General features: G+C 38.8%; 1 protein-coding gene across 2 annotated transcripts in view; it reads right to left on the bottom strand.

Annotated features, from left to right (window-relative positions):
* Positions 1 to 9,854: 9,854 nt before the first annotated feature.
* The window catches only part of tmem37 (transmembrane protein 37), a 28,236-nt gene continuing 21,384 nt past the window's right edge, over positions 9,855 to 16,706 (bottom strand). For both annotated transcript variants that reach the window (XM_078403468.1, XM_078403469.1), the window contains one exon: positions 9,855 to 13,111. In XM_078403468.1, coding sequence (XP_078259594.1) covers positions 12,539 to 13,111 — 573 coding nt within the window. In that variant the 3' untranslated portion in view covers positions 9,855 to 12,538. The remainder of the gene's footprint in view (positions 13,112 to 16,706) is intronic.

The following is a 16,706-nucleotide window of genomic DNA, read 5'->3' as shown; positions in this document are numbered from 1 at the left end:
GATCATGGCACTTCTGTTAAGGTCATACGGTCATAAGTGATACAGTGCCCCCCATAATGTTTGGAACAAAGACCCATCATTTATTTATTTGCCTCTGTACTCCACAATTTGAGATTTTGTCATAGAAAAAATCACATGTGGTTAATGTGCACAATGTCAGATTTTATTAAAGGGTATTTTTATACATTTTGGTTTCACCATGTATAAATTACAGCTGTGTTTATACATAGTCCCCCCATTTCAGGGCACCATAATGTTTGGGCCACATGGCTTCATGGGTGTTTGTAATGGCTCAGCTGTGTTTAAATGCCTCCTTAATGCTGGTATAAGAGAGCTCTCTGCACCTAGTCTTTCCTCCAGTCTTTCCATCGCCTTTGGAAACTTTTATTGCTGTTTATCAACATGAGGACCAAAGTTGTGCCAATGAAAGTCAAAGAAGCCATTATGAGACCGAGAAACAAGAATAAAACTGTTAGAGACATCAGCCAAACCTTAGGCTTACCAAAATCAACTGTTTGGAACATCATTAAGAAGAAAGAGAGCACTGGTGAGTTTACTAATTGCAAAGGGACTGGCAGGCCAAGGAAGACCTCCACAGCTGACTGAAGAATTCTCTCAATAAGAAAGAAAAATCCCCAAACACCTGTCAGACATATCAGAAACACTCTTCAGGAGTCAGGTGTGGATTTCTCAATGACCACTGTCTGCAGAAGACTTCATGAACAGAAATACAGAGGCTACACTGCAAGATGCAAACCACTGGTTAGCCGCAAAAATAGGATGGCCAGGTTACAGTTTGCCACGAAGTACAGTACTTAAAAGAGCAACCACAGTTCGGGAAAAAGGTCTTGTGGACAGATGAGATGAAGATTAAGTTATATCAGAGTGATGGCAAGGGCAAAGTATGGAGGAGAAAAGGAACTGCCCAAGATCCAAAACATACCACCTCATCTGTGAAACACGGTGGTGGGGGTATTATGGCTTGGGCATGTATGGCTGCTGAAGGTATTGGCTCACTTATCTTCATTGATGATACAACTGCTGATGGTAGTAGCATAATGAATTCTGAAGTGAATAGACACATCCTATCTGCTCAAGTTCAAACAAATGCCTTAAAACTCATTTGCCGGCGGTTCATTCTACAGCAAGACAATGATCCTAAACATACTGCTAAAGCAACAAAGGAGTTTTTCAAAGCTAAAAAATGGTTAATTCTTGAGTGGCCAAGTCAATTACCCGATCTGAACCCCATTGAGCATGCCGTTTATATGCTGAAGAGAAAACTGAAGGGGACTAGCCCCCAGAACAAGCATAAGCTAAAGATGGCTGCAATCCAGGTCTGGCAGAGCATCACCAGAGAAGACACCCAGCAACTGGTGATGTCCATGAATCGCAGACTCCAAGCAGTCATTGCGTGCAAAGGATATGCAATAAAATAATAAATATGACTACTTTCATTTACATGACATTGCTGTGTCCCAAACATTATGGTGACCTGAAATGGGGGGACTATGTATAAACACTGCTGTAATTTCTACATGGTGAAACCAAAATGTATAAAATTTACCTTTATTAAAATCTGACAATGTGCACTTTAACCACATGTGATTTTTCTATTATAAATCTCAAATTGTGGAGTACAGAGGCAAATAAATAAATGATGGTCTTTGTCCCAAACATTATGGAGGGCGCTGTTGGAGCAGAGTTAGGCATTTTGCCCCATCAAGTCTACTCCACCATTCAATCATGGCTGATCTATCTCTTTCCCCTAACCCCATTCTCCTGCCTTCTCCCCATAATCTCTGATACCTGTACTAATCAAGAATCTATCTATCTCTGCCTTAAAAATATCCACTGACTTTGCCTCCACAGCCTTTATGTGGCAAAAAATCCCACAGATTCACCACCCTCTGACTAAAGAAATTTCTCCTCGTCTCCTTCCTAAAAGAATGTCCTTTAATTCTGAGGTTATGACCTCTAGTTCTATACTCTCCCACTCGTGGAAACATCACATCCACTCTATCGAAGCCTTTCACTATTCAATCAGGTCCCCCCCCCTCAATCTTCTAAACTCCAGTGAGTACAGGCTCAGTGCCGACAAATGCTCACCATCGGTTAACCTACTCATTCCTGGGACCATCCTTGTAAACCTCCTCTGGATTCTCTCCAGGGTTAGCACATCCTTCCTCAGATATGGTTAGCATAGAGAAATCTCTGGGCTGCACAGCCAAACAAAGAGAGAGGGAGATACCAACCTCCATCAGAGATGATGAGAAAAACCGAAGGATATCGTGGTTTGTCAACATGGAGTGCGGCTGCTAGTTGCAAGCATTCGATACTTTCACTGTACTGGGCAGGATGCAGCCATAAATTCATCAAATTCATCCATCAATACATTCAAAACTCCGCTGCCCGTCTACTCACCCACTCCCCGATCCGTGACCATATCACCCCCGTCCTTTACAAACTCCACTGGCTCCCCATCCCCCAGAGAATCCAATACAAAATCCTCCTCATGACCTACAAAGCCCTCCATAACCTGGCCCCATCCTACCTGACTGACCTCCTCCACAGGCACGCTCCCACCTGCACCCTCCGCTCTGCTGCTGCCAATCTCCTGTCCCCCCCCATCCGGACCAAACTCAGATCCTGGGGGGACAGGGCTTTCTCCATCGCTGCTCCCACCCTATGGAACTCACTACCCCAAACCGTCAGAGACTCCTCCTCACTCACCACATTCAAAACATCACTGAAGTCTCACCTCTTCAGCACTGCCTTCAACCACTGAAGGTCACCTCATCTTCTGTCTCCTTTCTCTGTTCGTTTACTTATTTATCTATTTATTCACTTCTCTATGTTCTAGAAATCCCTGTAAAGCATATTTGAGTGTTTGAAAAGCGCTATATAAATGTAATGCATTATTATTATTATTATAAAGCCCACAGTTCTATCCACACAGCCATTTTGCAGTGAGATCACTTTAATCATTTCATTGCTATAGCAGCCACAGTAAAAGGCTGAGCCCCCAACCAATATCTGACTGACACTGTAGCATTGCCATTATATTAATATACAAAAGCCATGATGACCCTTTAGATTTAACTGGTATTCTCACTCTTAGAACACATCCTGACCACTAAGCAACATACCAGTAAATTATAATTATAGTTACTATCTGATATAACAATAATTAGAATGGAAGAAATCTTTTTTTAAATTGATTCATTCTTCAGGAAATTGTTGTCACTGGGAAGACCTACATTTATTGTCCATTTTTATTTGCCCCGCAGCAGGTGAGCTACCACCTTGTGCAGCTGAAATCCTTCTGGAGTAGATACCCCCACATTGTTTGTTGGGAAGAGAGTTGCAGGATTTAGATCCTGTTATGGTGTGAAACTTAGAGAGATGCCTGCTTGTAATGGTGCACACATGTGTGTAAAGCCCTTACCTTTTGGTGGTAAAAGCCATGGATTTGGAAAGTGGTAGGAGAGTTGCCTGGGAGATATCTGTGGTGCCTTTGGACATGGTAAACACCCCATCCACTGTGGGACAGCTGTGAAGGAAATTAATGTTTAAGATTGAGGAACACCAATCAAACAAGCTGCTTTATTCTTGATGGTGCACACATCCTGACAAATGCAGAGTATTGCATCATGTTCTGGCATATTCCTTGTAGATTGTCGAAAAGCTTTCTGTTGTCAGAGTACCCAGCCTCTGACTCGCTCCACTGTGCAGCCAGTGTTGAATTCCAGGCATGATACATTTCCACCTGGAAATGGTTGTTAGAGTCGTACAGCAGAAACAGATCTAGCATCTCACCAGGATCATGCCAAGCATTTTGTTTACCTATACTAATACAATTTGCCTGAATTAGGTCCATGTCCTCCGCTGCCTTGCCAATTCAAGTGCCTGTCTAAATGCCTCTTAAATATATTGATTGTATCTGACTCCACTGCCTCCTCTGACAGCAGATATCGACTACTCCCCATGTGAAAAACATCCCCCCACCCGATCAGATCTCCTTTAAATCTCCTCCATTTCACTTTAAACCTATGGCCTGGTGTTATTTACATCTCTACTACTCTGACATCTATCCTATCTAAGCCTCCCATCATTTTATATACCTCTGTCAGATCAACCCTCAATGTTCTTCACTCGTGAGAAAACATGTTCAGCATATCCATTGTTGCCTTGTAACTAAAATCTACTAGTTCAGGCAGCATCTCGGTGAATATCCTCTGCCCTCACTCTAATATGTTTCATAAGGTATGAAGTGGATTTCTGGGCATTATTTTGTACTCTGAATGCAATCAGTCAGATGGGGTCTCAGACTTTACTGCAGCTGTAACCATCTACTTCAAATGCGAGAAGTTCATGATATCCCTGATTTGTGTCACATAGATTGTGGAGAGACTTTCACTGATAAGGTTTTTTTTGCTTGAGTTGGGTTATTAAGCCATTGCCCTGTAGCCTGCATTGAACGTGGTCACATGAACTCTTCAGCAATTACTAGTGCAGGAGTGATTAATGTGGGTGCTGCTGAAGCGTTTGAGATTTGAGGTGAGCAGTGCCAGTATTTAAGCAGCACAAACTGCTGCATCTGTATAAGCATGCACGTCATTCTAATCTTTCTGGAGAAATTAGCAATGGTGATAAATTGAGTGAATTTTCTAACAACTAATCCCCATTGCTGGACCTTACAACAAAAATCATGAAGGGCATGCAAAGATCGAGCCAACAAGGACGCGATATTCTCAGTTACAAGTAAGGGTATTAAAATACTATTTGTATTCATGACACATCAACATAAGGAAAGCAGAATTAAGATGTTCAGCCTTTCCTTCTCGCTCCACTATTCAATATGATCTGGCTGATCTTTTAACTCAGTGTCACTTTCAGCAAAACATGTAGGTCTGAGCAAAAGATTGCAAAGTGTAAATGTGTGGGTGAACAAATCCACATTAGCCCTTTGAATATTAATCAAGATATTTTCTCCATAATGAGAATCAAGGAACTGTACCTGAGCAGAGAGCTTTAGCATTCGGGACCAAAAATTGGATGTTGTATGTGCAGACTTTGTACATTCTCCCTGTGACCATGTGGGTTTTCTCTGGGTGCTCTGGTTTCCTCCCACATTCCAAATATGTGCAGGCTTGTAGGTTAATTGGCGTCTGTAAATTGCCCCTGGTCTGGAGGATGCGAAAGTGGGATAACATAGAAATAGTAGGAAAAGATGATCGTGGACTTAGTGGGCCAAAGGGCCTGTTTCCATGCTGTGTCTCTAAACTAAACTAATCACTTTAAGATATCAATGGAACAAGACATGCTACCAGCACTGTTTGATTTCTATGAACAGAGTTCGTGCTGGGTGCAATACATTATGGATATACAAATGAACAAAATATTTCTGTTATTATAGGTTTTGTTTCCCTATTTGAGGTAGCTCTATTTTTGGCTGAATTAATGAAAGTGTATTTTGCATTACATACTGATGTAGTGTGCTTTGTTGTCACATTGGCAATGTTCAATTTACTTTATCTTATATTTTCATTTGTTAATAGTATATAAGTTAACAGTAATTTGTGTGCAATATACAAGATATTAACATTTTTTATCTTTAACCATTGTCTTACATATTTAGTTGTTCGAAACTAAAAAAAAGGACTGGAAGACTGAGGAAAGTAGTCAGTACTTTTTTGATGGAAATATAAGTTGATTTAAATGTCAAACTTCAGCACAAAGAACATGTCAGTGTTTTAGAATTTTTGTGCAATAGTAGTTAGATATATATTTTTTTAAATCAACACATTTTAAGATAAATGTTTTCACATATGAAATCATAACATAATATATTGTACATGGGAAAGGCACGTGCTAACTAGGGAGAGTCAGTTGGACTTTGGAAGGGAAGGTCATACCTAACTAACTTCTTTGAGAAGGTAATAAGGAATATTGATGAGGGCAGTGTGTTGGTTGTAGCCTGCATGAATTTTAGCAAGGCTTTTGACAATATCCTTCAACCTAGGCTCGTCAATAAAAGTAAAAGTCCCAAAGGAGTGCATCGCATGGGACCCATAATTGATTCTGGGTCAGAAATTGAAGAGCTTCGAATGCCAAGTGTTTTTGTGACACCAGAACGATTCCATAGCTCCTTTATTTTTGAATCGTAGTCACACTGCATGGAAATAGGCTCTTCAGCCCAACTCTTCCACACTGACCATGCTACCCATCTAAGCTATTCTTATTTATGTCCCTGTTCAAATGTCCTTTAAATGCTGTACCTGCATCAGCTACTTCCCCAGGCAGCTCATTCCATATACGCACCACCCTCTGTGTGAAAAAGCTGCCCCTCACATCCCTATTAAATCTTTCCTCTCACACCTTATACCTATACCCTCATGTTCTTGATTCTTTAATCTGGGAGGAAAGCTATGTTCCATCATCCGATCAATGCCTCTCATGATCTTCTGTAAGGTCAGCCCCCTCCCCCAGTCTCCTGAGCTCCAGGAAATAAAGCTAGCCTCCCAATCTCTTGCTTTAACTCAATGCTGGCAATATCCTTGTCAATAATTTCTGCACTCTTTCCAGCTTAATGGCATCTTTCCTCAATGTCTCTTGTTATCCATGGTTTCCCACTCCTGCTGGCCTTGCCCTTCACACTCCCAGGAACATACAGCACTTGAACCCTTGTGATCTCACTATTAAAAGCCTTCCACCTGTCACACATCTCTTTACCCACAAATATCTCCCTGATCAACTTTAACAACCTCCTGTCTAATATTGTCAAAATTAGCCTTGTTAATGATTTAGATCTAAAAATAGATGATAAAGGACATTGTTGATGATGTGAAAACTAACTGTGTAATTAACAGTGGGGAAGAAAGTGTGGATGGTCTTGTCAGTGGCACAGAAAACTGGCAGATGGAAATTTACCCAGATAATTGTGAAGTAGTGGTTTTGGGGTGGATACCAAGTGGTGTACCTATATTGGGTGTATTGGTACCGATCCTTAAAAGATCACAGGGAAGGTCAATGAGATAATTAAAAAGACAGTTTGAAGCTTAGAGCCTATCAGAATGGTCATGCTAAAACTGTTTGCAACACAAATAAGACAGTAGCTTTCGTACTGTATTTAGTTCTTGTCATGTTACAGGAAAGACACGATTGCACTGGAATGGATGCAAAGGAGTTTTAAAAGGTACTGCAAGGACTTGAAAATTGTGACTGAGGTAGGATTGGATTCTTGGGTTGTTTTGTTTGGAGCAGAAGAGGCTGAGGGGAGGCTTAATTGATACATATAAAATCATTAGATGGTCAGATAGAGTAAGTAGAGGGAACCTATCTCCCTTAGCAATAGGATCAAAATCAGTGGGCCACAGTTTTAAAGTATTTGGTAGAAAGATAAGAGAGGTAGCTATAAACAAATGCATCCGGGGGGCAGTAGGGATCCAGAAAGCACTGACTGAAGAGGTGGGAATTGCAGAAACCCTTGCATTTATATTAACAGAGCCATGACCCACAGAGCTATTAACCAAGTGCGGGGGAAATGGGATTAGGTTGGAGAGCTCTTTCACAAAAAAAAATGGACAAGATTTACCTCTTTCTCTGTCATAATGTTGCATGATTCCAATAACTTGGACGGCACAGTGGCAGATACACAGAAACATAGAAAATATGAGTAGGCCATTCAGCCCTTCGAACCAGCACCGCCATTCAACATGATCATGGCTGATCATCCAAAATCAGTACTCCGTTCTAACTTTTTCCCCCATATCTCTTGATTCCCTTAGCCCTAAGAGCTAAATCTAACTCTCTCTTGAAACCCCGGTTTGATCCTGACTATGGATGCTGTCTGTTCGGAGTTTGTACATTCTCCCTGTGAATGCATGGATTTTCTCTGGGTGTTCCAGTTTTCCTCCCACACTCCAAAGACATACAGGTTTGTAGGTTAATTGGCTTCGGTAAATACTGTAAAATGCCCCTAGTGTATAGGATAGTGCTGGTGTATTGGTGATCACTGGTTGGCGCAGAATTGGTGGGCTTAAGAGCCTGTTTCCACGCAGTACCTCGAAAGTCCAAAGTCTAACTTGAAAAATATGGGATTTTCACAATGCTTTATGATATTTTCCACAATGCAAAGACCAGAATAAATTAATTGGTGTTTGTTAATGGACTAACTTTCCTTAATTATTGAAATAGACACCCACTGAAAACAAAATGTAATTTTAATAATAAAAACATAAGTTGACAGCTGGAGCAGCAGATACAATAGATGAGGTTGGAGGAGGTGCAGGTGAACCTCGTGCCTCACCTGGAAAGACTGTTTGGGTCCTTGGATGGAGTCAAGGGGGGAGGTAAATGGACAGGTGTTGCATCGCCTGCGGTTGCAGGGGAAAGTACTGGGATGGGGGTCGTTTGGGTGGGGTCGAGTGGACCAGGGAAAATCATGTGGTAAAGAAGGCTTTTGGTACATTGGCTTTCATCAGTTAGGGTACTGAGTATAGAAATTGGATCATTGTGTTACACTTGTACAAGACATTGGGCAGGCTGCGTGTGGTATTGTGTTCAGTTTTGGTCACCAAACCATACGAACGATGTCATTAAGCTTCCAAGAGAGCAGAGAAGATTTACAAGGATGTTGCCAGTACTCAAGGGCCTGAGCTACAGGGAAAGGTTGGGCAGGCTAAGACTTCATTCCATTGCAGCGCAGGAGGCTGAGGAGTGATCAGCCGAAATGTGCAGTAATAATCTGCAGATGCTGGTTTAAACCGAAGATAGACATAAAATGCTGGAGTACCTCAGCGGGACAGGCAGCATTCCTGGAGAGAAAGAATGGGTTTCGGGTCCGAAGAAGGGTCTCGGCCCGAAACGTCACCCATTCCAGATATGTTGCCTGTCCTGCTGTTACACCAGCATTTTTTGTCTATGGTGATCTTTTGGAGATGCATATAATCACGAGGGGAAAAGATAGTGTGAATGCACAGTCTATTACCCAGGGGAGGGGAATCAAAAATCAGAGGACATAGGTTTAAAGTGAGAAGGGCAAGAAATAATAGGAACTTGAGGGGGCAACTTTTTCACTCAGAAGTTGGTGGGTGGGAAGAAGTCCTTGTTTCCATGCTGTTTGACTCTATAACAAATGGAGGTTTTCAGAATTAGGACATTCCAAAGTATAAGATGATTCTCAGACATACTTTTTTTTTAAAGAAACAAAAATATATATTTTAAATGCTCTTCCAATACTATAACTGGATTTAAAAGCAAACTAGCAGATTAGCTGGAACTGATGGTGTTTGAAACCGAAAAACAAAACAAACATAATTTAGAAGCTTCCTTTTGAGCTCAACCAAGTTTCTTTATCCCACAAAGATAGCTTAAACGTATTGACTAGAAATGGAGGAAAGTCAGCAAGGTTTCCAGTAATAACTACCTTCCAGTGGTTCCACTGTTAGTTGGCATGTGGAAATCTTGTTGAGAAAAGGATGTGGCTCAGTTGCGATTCCATCACAAATGATTAGTTTAGCAGTGCTCGTTGTCACAATTCGTCACTAAATAAAATGTACTGAAAAGAGCAGTTAAATGCCGTGGCATATCTTGGTAAGAGATCAACACCTTCAGAAGAGCGAGTGAAGGGAGAAATAGAGAAAATAAATTAAAACGACATAAACATAAATAACATTATATGCCTGAATTGTTTTAAGTCTAAACCAAATAGGACGTTCCCACCTAACTAGGAAAGGAATTCTAGGATGCTTAATATAACCACATTACACAATTTTAAAACTTCAGGATTTGATTTTCAAATAAAAGACAACCACAAATACTTTGTTGTAGTTTAATGTACATGATGGTGAGCTGGTTGGTACACACCGATAAATAGACAGATCCTCAGTTCTCAAACAGTATGGCAATAAATCGATATTTGGATTGATACTGAAGGAAGTCTAGATTGCTCAGTAGTCTTGATGACAAGGATGGCTTACATTAGAGGTGTCTCCTTTCTTTCCATTAGTGCCAATAAGATCCTAGTCTATTACTTAAAACAACTGTAAACTATAAAATTATCTGCACCTACAAATGTGATTCTCAAATGCTTGGAAAATATACAAAAATCAAAAGGGATTCTATTTGTTTAACAGGGATACATTCTACATGAACTTTAAATTAACAGAATTTTATAAATAGCAGGACAGCTCATATCACTTTGTACTATTTAAACACATTCAGAAACGTTGTTAATTGGTTTCTAAGATATGATAGTACTTCAGGAGATTGTATAATCGACATTTTGTAATGCAGCTCACCCCTAAAATATTATATTCTGTGGTAAAATGAATTAAACACTGCACAAAGTCTAACCCCATTTCAGTTAAATATGTTTTTAATAACAGTTTATGTTAATTAATACAAAATCTTATTGCACTGAAAACTATTACAAAAGGTAAAAGTTTCATTTCCTTAGATATAAATGATTGAAAGAAATTTTAAGAAAGCTCCTTTTTTTAATGATTTATTTTCTCTGCATTTACAATTTCAACCTTTACTCTCTCCCCATCCTCCTCCCACACAACGTCTAAGTTTTGCAAAACCTTTTTTTAAAGTTATATGCAGATTTATAGTATAATTGCTATAAATCTTTTATAAATGGTACAAACGAGGAAGGAATTCAATATATGCACTTCAATTCAGTATAGATCATCAATGTAAACAAGGTGGGATGCAGTGTTAATTTTATATTGGAGTACAATTTCCTTGGTTGACTGCATAACTTATATTTAAAGTAAATTAATGACACAAAGGAAACTAGCTCCACAGTGCTCTTACATTGGCTTTTGCCTTGCTCAATGTCTAATAATAATGTTAAACTGTATATCAAACAGAAAAGGACTTTTTGTGAAAAAGCACTTTTCTCCTTTGATGGTAAAACATTCAAGTCAGTCAAACAAAAAATTTACAAATGCATAACATTGAAATAGTTGGGGAATGAAGGTAACTTGGTTTCCCAGAACCCCACAAAAAAATCTCAGTATATCCTGTGAATGGTTAATTTGAATTAAAAGTAGTTATTTATGGAGTGCAATGTCATTGTAAAAGATTTGAATGTGATCCATTGCTTTTGAAAACCAATGTATAAAGCTGAAATTTGATATGTTGGGCTTACTGCATTTAATTTTTAGTCACAATATAGACAAGAAAATGCAATTTTACAAATGTATATATTCATGTTAACCATTCCGTGCTTAAAGTTTATTTCTGAAATGTATGTGATCAAATCAAGGAACATCCACAACAATGTGTGAATATTACAAAATGCTTTTATTGAATAATGATTTGTTCAGTCTATAGTTAGCAGAGATTCTATTAAATTGTCTTGTGTAGGTCTCAGATTATACTATTCAACGAATTACATTAAAACCAATGTTTCAGTTTTATCCCAGTGTTGTTTTGCATGATTTCTTTCTTGTATGGTTATTATTTTTATCTTGCAAAATGAGCAACCATATAATCATGCAGACTGCTATGTAGCTGGCAGGGTGCCACATGACACAATCTCATCAGAATGTCAAGGTGCATGCTGTTGACCACAATATTGCTATCATATGGGATGATTTCTGCTATGCCCCATTATCGCATTGACAGCATAGATGATAAAAATGACTGTTCTATATCAGCATTAAAACTCTTAGATGACAGATATAGTTTAGTGAGATTTAGAGCAAAAAGAAATCTCAGTTCTACCCCAACAATGTGCCTCAACACAATTTCAGAGGAGCACCTGCACTGCATCAGTCTCCATTCAACTAATTCCCTCAGCTATCAGTCATTTCCAGACTTTCTCAGTGATTCAGTCAATTTAATGTCAACTCATGGACATTTTACGTTGTAAACTATCCCCAAAAGGATTGGTCTAAGATTTTCCACATTCATTTTACTCAGTGCTCCTGTAGTCAATGAAGAGAAATCTTTCATCCAGCAAGTCTGTGTTGGATTCAAATCTAAATCCCAAGAAAGTTAAAACCACAATGTAGTAAACTATGGTGCCATTATTAATTCATCAAGGGCATAAGTTTTCAAATGCATTATACAGCTGTTCTTTTTGTGAAGCCAAGATCTCTTTAAAAAAAATCTTTGTGAGGAAGTGCTGAGAATGAGACATTATTTCAATGTTAAGATAATAATACTTCCCACTTACCCAGTCCTACTGCAGAGTTTAGTAGAAACAACCAATTGGATTTTTTTTAATTGCAATGTATGAAGAAATTATCTTCAGTGTTATTTTAAACAAAGTGAATTAACAAGCTTCCTCCCCGAAACACATAACCTCACCTAGAAAATAATTTTAGCTGTTTTCTGTATCAACAATTATTGATTCATTGTAGAATAGAAAAATGACTTCATATTACAATATAAAATAAGAAAGACAAGCAAAATGAGTTTAGTAATTTCACTGAGATGCTAAAACAGCCTAAGCATAAAATATTTCCATTTCACATTTACAAAGTTCAAAACATATTTATTTTTACAGAGGTAAGGATAATTATACACTTGCTAAACTATCTTCAACTGAATGCGTCATGCTGTAAATTTGAAGACCACTAATACTGCTGAGGAAAAAGAGGAAAGTGGCAATGAATTCACACCAGAATGCTGAACTGAAACCTGTGAATGTAATAAAGTCCCGCAACAGAATGACAAAGGTCAACATGCCCAAAAATGTCATGAAGAAGGATAGTAAAGTCAGTCCTGAGCCAAATGCCCATTTGCGCCTGGCATTGGGATCTTGACAAAGCTGAGAAGTAATCAGCATCTCCAGACCAAACATTGCCAGCACCACACCAAGGGTGGTGGTAATTCTTGTGAAAACCAGACCAGTGTATAAGCCATTGATCTCAGCCACACTGATTTCAGTTGTGCATTCAGCCTTGTGGTCAAGTTGTAAGGTGCAGAAATGCCAGAGTCCAAATATCTTCTTGTCTGCAAACAGCCAGTAACCATCACACACAGAAATGAAGGACAGAACAACTGCTATTGCCATGCAGAGAATTGTAAGACTCCTGACAAATACATTTAGCATTGATCTTCCAGTCTTCCTGCACTGGAGGCCCTGAACCTATAATGAAATTAACGCATTATTAAGGACATATTTTCAGAATTCACATTGAATTAAACTTTATTTTTTACTTTCACATAAACAATAGGGTTCATTCAGCTTTCTACATGGAGTCTTACTGCATCTTGGAAATTTTTAAGAGACTAGAGAATCCCAGACTGTGCAGTGATCATTTACTCTCTAAATGGTTGTACAAAAAACTCTAAGATAATAAGCAGTTAAGTAGCTCAACTATTGTGGCAGGCCTTGATAGTAAAGCAATAGACAAAAGCATTGCTTTTACTTGCAATTATACATAAATAACAATCTGATGGCAAAATTTAGGCTTCTGCCATGCACATTTCCCAAAACCACATTATGCAAGGTATAATAAAATTATTTTGAACTCACTTGAATGAAGTAGATTAGTGTTGGAGAGTCAAACTCTTTCAACCTTGGGCACCCAGTTGACTCATGGATGAAAAGCCAACAAGTGCCCCGTCTGGAAACAGTATTCAAAAGTCTGAGATGATATTATTGATTCAGTTGGACATCAATTAGAACTCAACTTCAAGATAGCCTTATTTATGGGCTGCTTCTGACCTGGATTCTTGTTTGACTTCAGTGTTTCCCGGTGAAAGCGAGGGTTAATAATCCCAGAACATGAAATGCGTATTTAAACAGGCTATAGTTTCTGTCAGATATAAGTGTATTTCAACTCCCTCTCTGCACAAGGTTACACACACAGTACATTAGTTAGTTTGTTCCATAGGTTTATTTAATCTGAACTGTACATTCACAATGTTGTGAGCATTGTGTTTTTTCACTTATCACAAATAACATTTCTTCATTTAACAAACTATTATGGCCAGCTTCTCGTCTTTCTTATCAAGCTCTAAAGCTTCCGTTGACGTAGGATAGGTGGAACGATATTTTCTTATACGCAAACAATCAACAACAGAGATCTCCATGACGTTTGAATAAGTCATTTATTTGAAGTTGCAATATAACATATTGGCATATCTCTTGTCATCGACTTGTTATTGATTAGCTTGATAAGGATCTAATGTCCTACCGTGGTTCTTCGTGTCTTATTAGAAACTGCCAGGTCTTATCTCCGGCAGAGATTTCTTACTGATTTTCTACCAGTAGGCTCTTTAGCAGATTTATATCAGCAGCTTATTTTGGCTGAACTTCTATCAGCCATTTCTTTCCGTGTACTGAAGCATTACATCAGAGCTGACAGCTCCTCTGGCTCCACCCAGTCCATACCCAAGCATAGAATTAACCTCTTAGTGTCCAAAAATACAGCAGGTTACAAAGTAATATAATAATATACTAAAATAACTAATAAACGCAAAATGGCTCCTATACAAACCGCTAATGGTTCTTTGGAAATTAGTATGAAGAAGGATTCCGACCTATAACATTGTCTTCCCTCCATAGGTGCTGACTGACCTGCCATGTTCCTCCAACACTTTATGCTTTGCTAATAATTTATTCTCCAAGGAAATAACTTTCAGTTAGCATATTAACCACTTTTCATCTAGGTCCCATTGTTACAAACATTAGAGTTCATCTTGCTTAAAAGTAACTTTAAAAGCAAAATTATTATCAAACACATTCTATGAAAATTTGTGAATGTTTTTTTGCAGAGGTTTAGTGCTTTAGAGTCATTGTGGAAATGTGAATTTGAACAGCTGGGTGGGTCTTGTTTAGGCGGAATATTTATTGAGCTTTACCAATTATCCAGAAATATTGCTTCAGGGACAAAGTTTAGTTTAGATAGTACTGCTCCAGTTCCACACTGCTGATAATGATTTAAAAAAAGTATATCCAAAAATGTGTTTGAACTTCTATCTGATTTGAGTGATGTAGAACTGACAGATTAGTCACTTGACCACCTCATTGTTACTTTCCTTTAAAAATATACAAAACTGTATGAGCTTGCTGTCTTTTAGATCATACTTTGCTGTTGGAGGAAAATAATAGACAACTGATTCTGAAAATATTTAAGGTTCCGAAAAGATTAAATATAAAATGTACAGGTTTTAAACTTTACACAATTAATATAAACTAAACAAAATTTTCTAGGCTCAGGTTTACTATGATATTCAATTAAATCATTAGTGAATGCTTTCCACTGACCTCAGCTCCCCAAACCAAACCTGTATTCTACAATTCTCTGTACGGACATTTTTTTCTAATCCCAGTTTGCATGAAATCAACAAAGGACCATCTGCAGCCTTCTGCAATCATGAAATCTAAACCTCTGAATGAGGATAACTTTTCTTGTTTTGTTACTGAAATGGTTGATATTAATCAGAGTCTGTGATTTCTAGATTTGCACTCACAAGTCAGAGGGCACACTTCTTAAAAAACAACAATGTTAAACTATGTTTTACATGTTTCTATGAAATCACCTCCCGTTCTTCTGAACTCTAAAGACTATTGCCCTGGTCAACTCAATCTCTCCTCATGGGACAATCCTGTGAATTCATTCCCGAATTCAGTCCAATTGTCTGATTGAGAACAGATGGAAAATAAAAAGAGCATACGTGATATAAGGTTTGGGAAGGCAGGGTTGCAGCAAGGGTAATCAACTTTTTAAATATCAAGCTCCAGAAGAAAAAAATGTCAGCTCAGCAAGTCTAAAAATGCCACAGTAACAGTTGGATGATAAATCTTATCAAGTTTCTGCCTGGTTTTACTACTTGTACAAAGTGTTTATTTTATGATGCCTGAATAGTCTCACTTCAAACTTTTGAATTCAACCAAAGGGTATTAATTATTCACCAAGCTGGTGCTGACAACAACAAGAATCATTATGAAGAAAAAAATACAATTTGTTGGGGTAACTCTGCGGATCAGGCAGCACACCTGGAGCACATGGAAAGGTGAGGTTTTGGGTTGGGCCCTTCTTCAGATTGATTGTTAGAGGGGGGTGGGGGGGTAGAGAATGAAAACTGGAAAAGGTGAAGAATGACAAAGTGTGGCAGGTAATAGCTGAACCCAGGCGAGGGGGTGTTTTGTTAGGAAGATGGTAGACGAGAAAACAGAAGGTGTGAGATGAGCATTGAGGAATTGTGAAGCAAGTGGAAAGAATGCAAGTGGAAGAGGAAGGAGAGGGGTGAAATAGGAACAAGTCCAGATGGGGCACAGGGAAGGGGGTGGGGAGAAAGGGGTGGAAGGGAGAGGTTGTTAGAGTTTAGTTTAGAGATGTAGCATGGAAACAGGCACTTCAGCTCACCAGTCCACACCGACCAACGATCACCAATATGCTAGTTCTATGTTATCTCACTTTTGCATCCTACACACTTGGGGCAATTTACAGAAGCCAATTAAGTAACTAACCTGCACGACTTTGGATTGTGAGGGGAAACTAGAGCACCTGGAGAAAATCAACATGATCACAGGGAGAAGATACAAACTCTGCACAGACAACACCTTTAATCAGGATCGAATCCAGGTCTTTGGCTCTGTGAAGCAGTAGCTCTACCGCTGCGCACTGTACCGCCCTTAGAAGTTACCTAACATTGGAGAATTCAATGTTCATATCATTGGGTTGTAAGCTACCCAAGCGGAATACGAGGTGCTACAGTATTTAAGATGTTTA

Source organism: Rhinoraja longicauda, chromosome 8 (assembly GCF_053455715.1).
Source record: "Rhinoraja longicauda isolate Sanriku21f chromosome 8, sRhiLon1.1, whole genome shotgun sequence".
NCBI classification, from domain to species: domain Eukaryota; kingdom Metazoa; phylum Chordata; class Chondrichthyes; order Rajiformes; family Arhynchobatidae; genus Rhinoraja; species Rhinoraja longicauda.
This window is presented reverse-complemented; position numbering and strand designations above follow the sequence as displayed.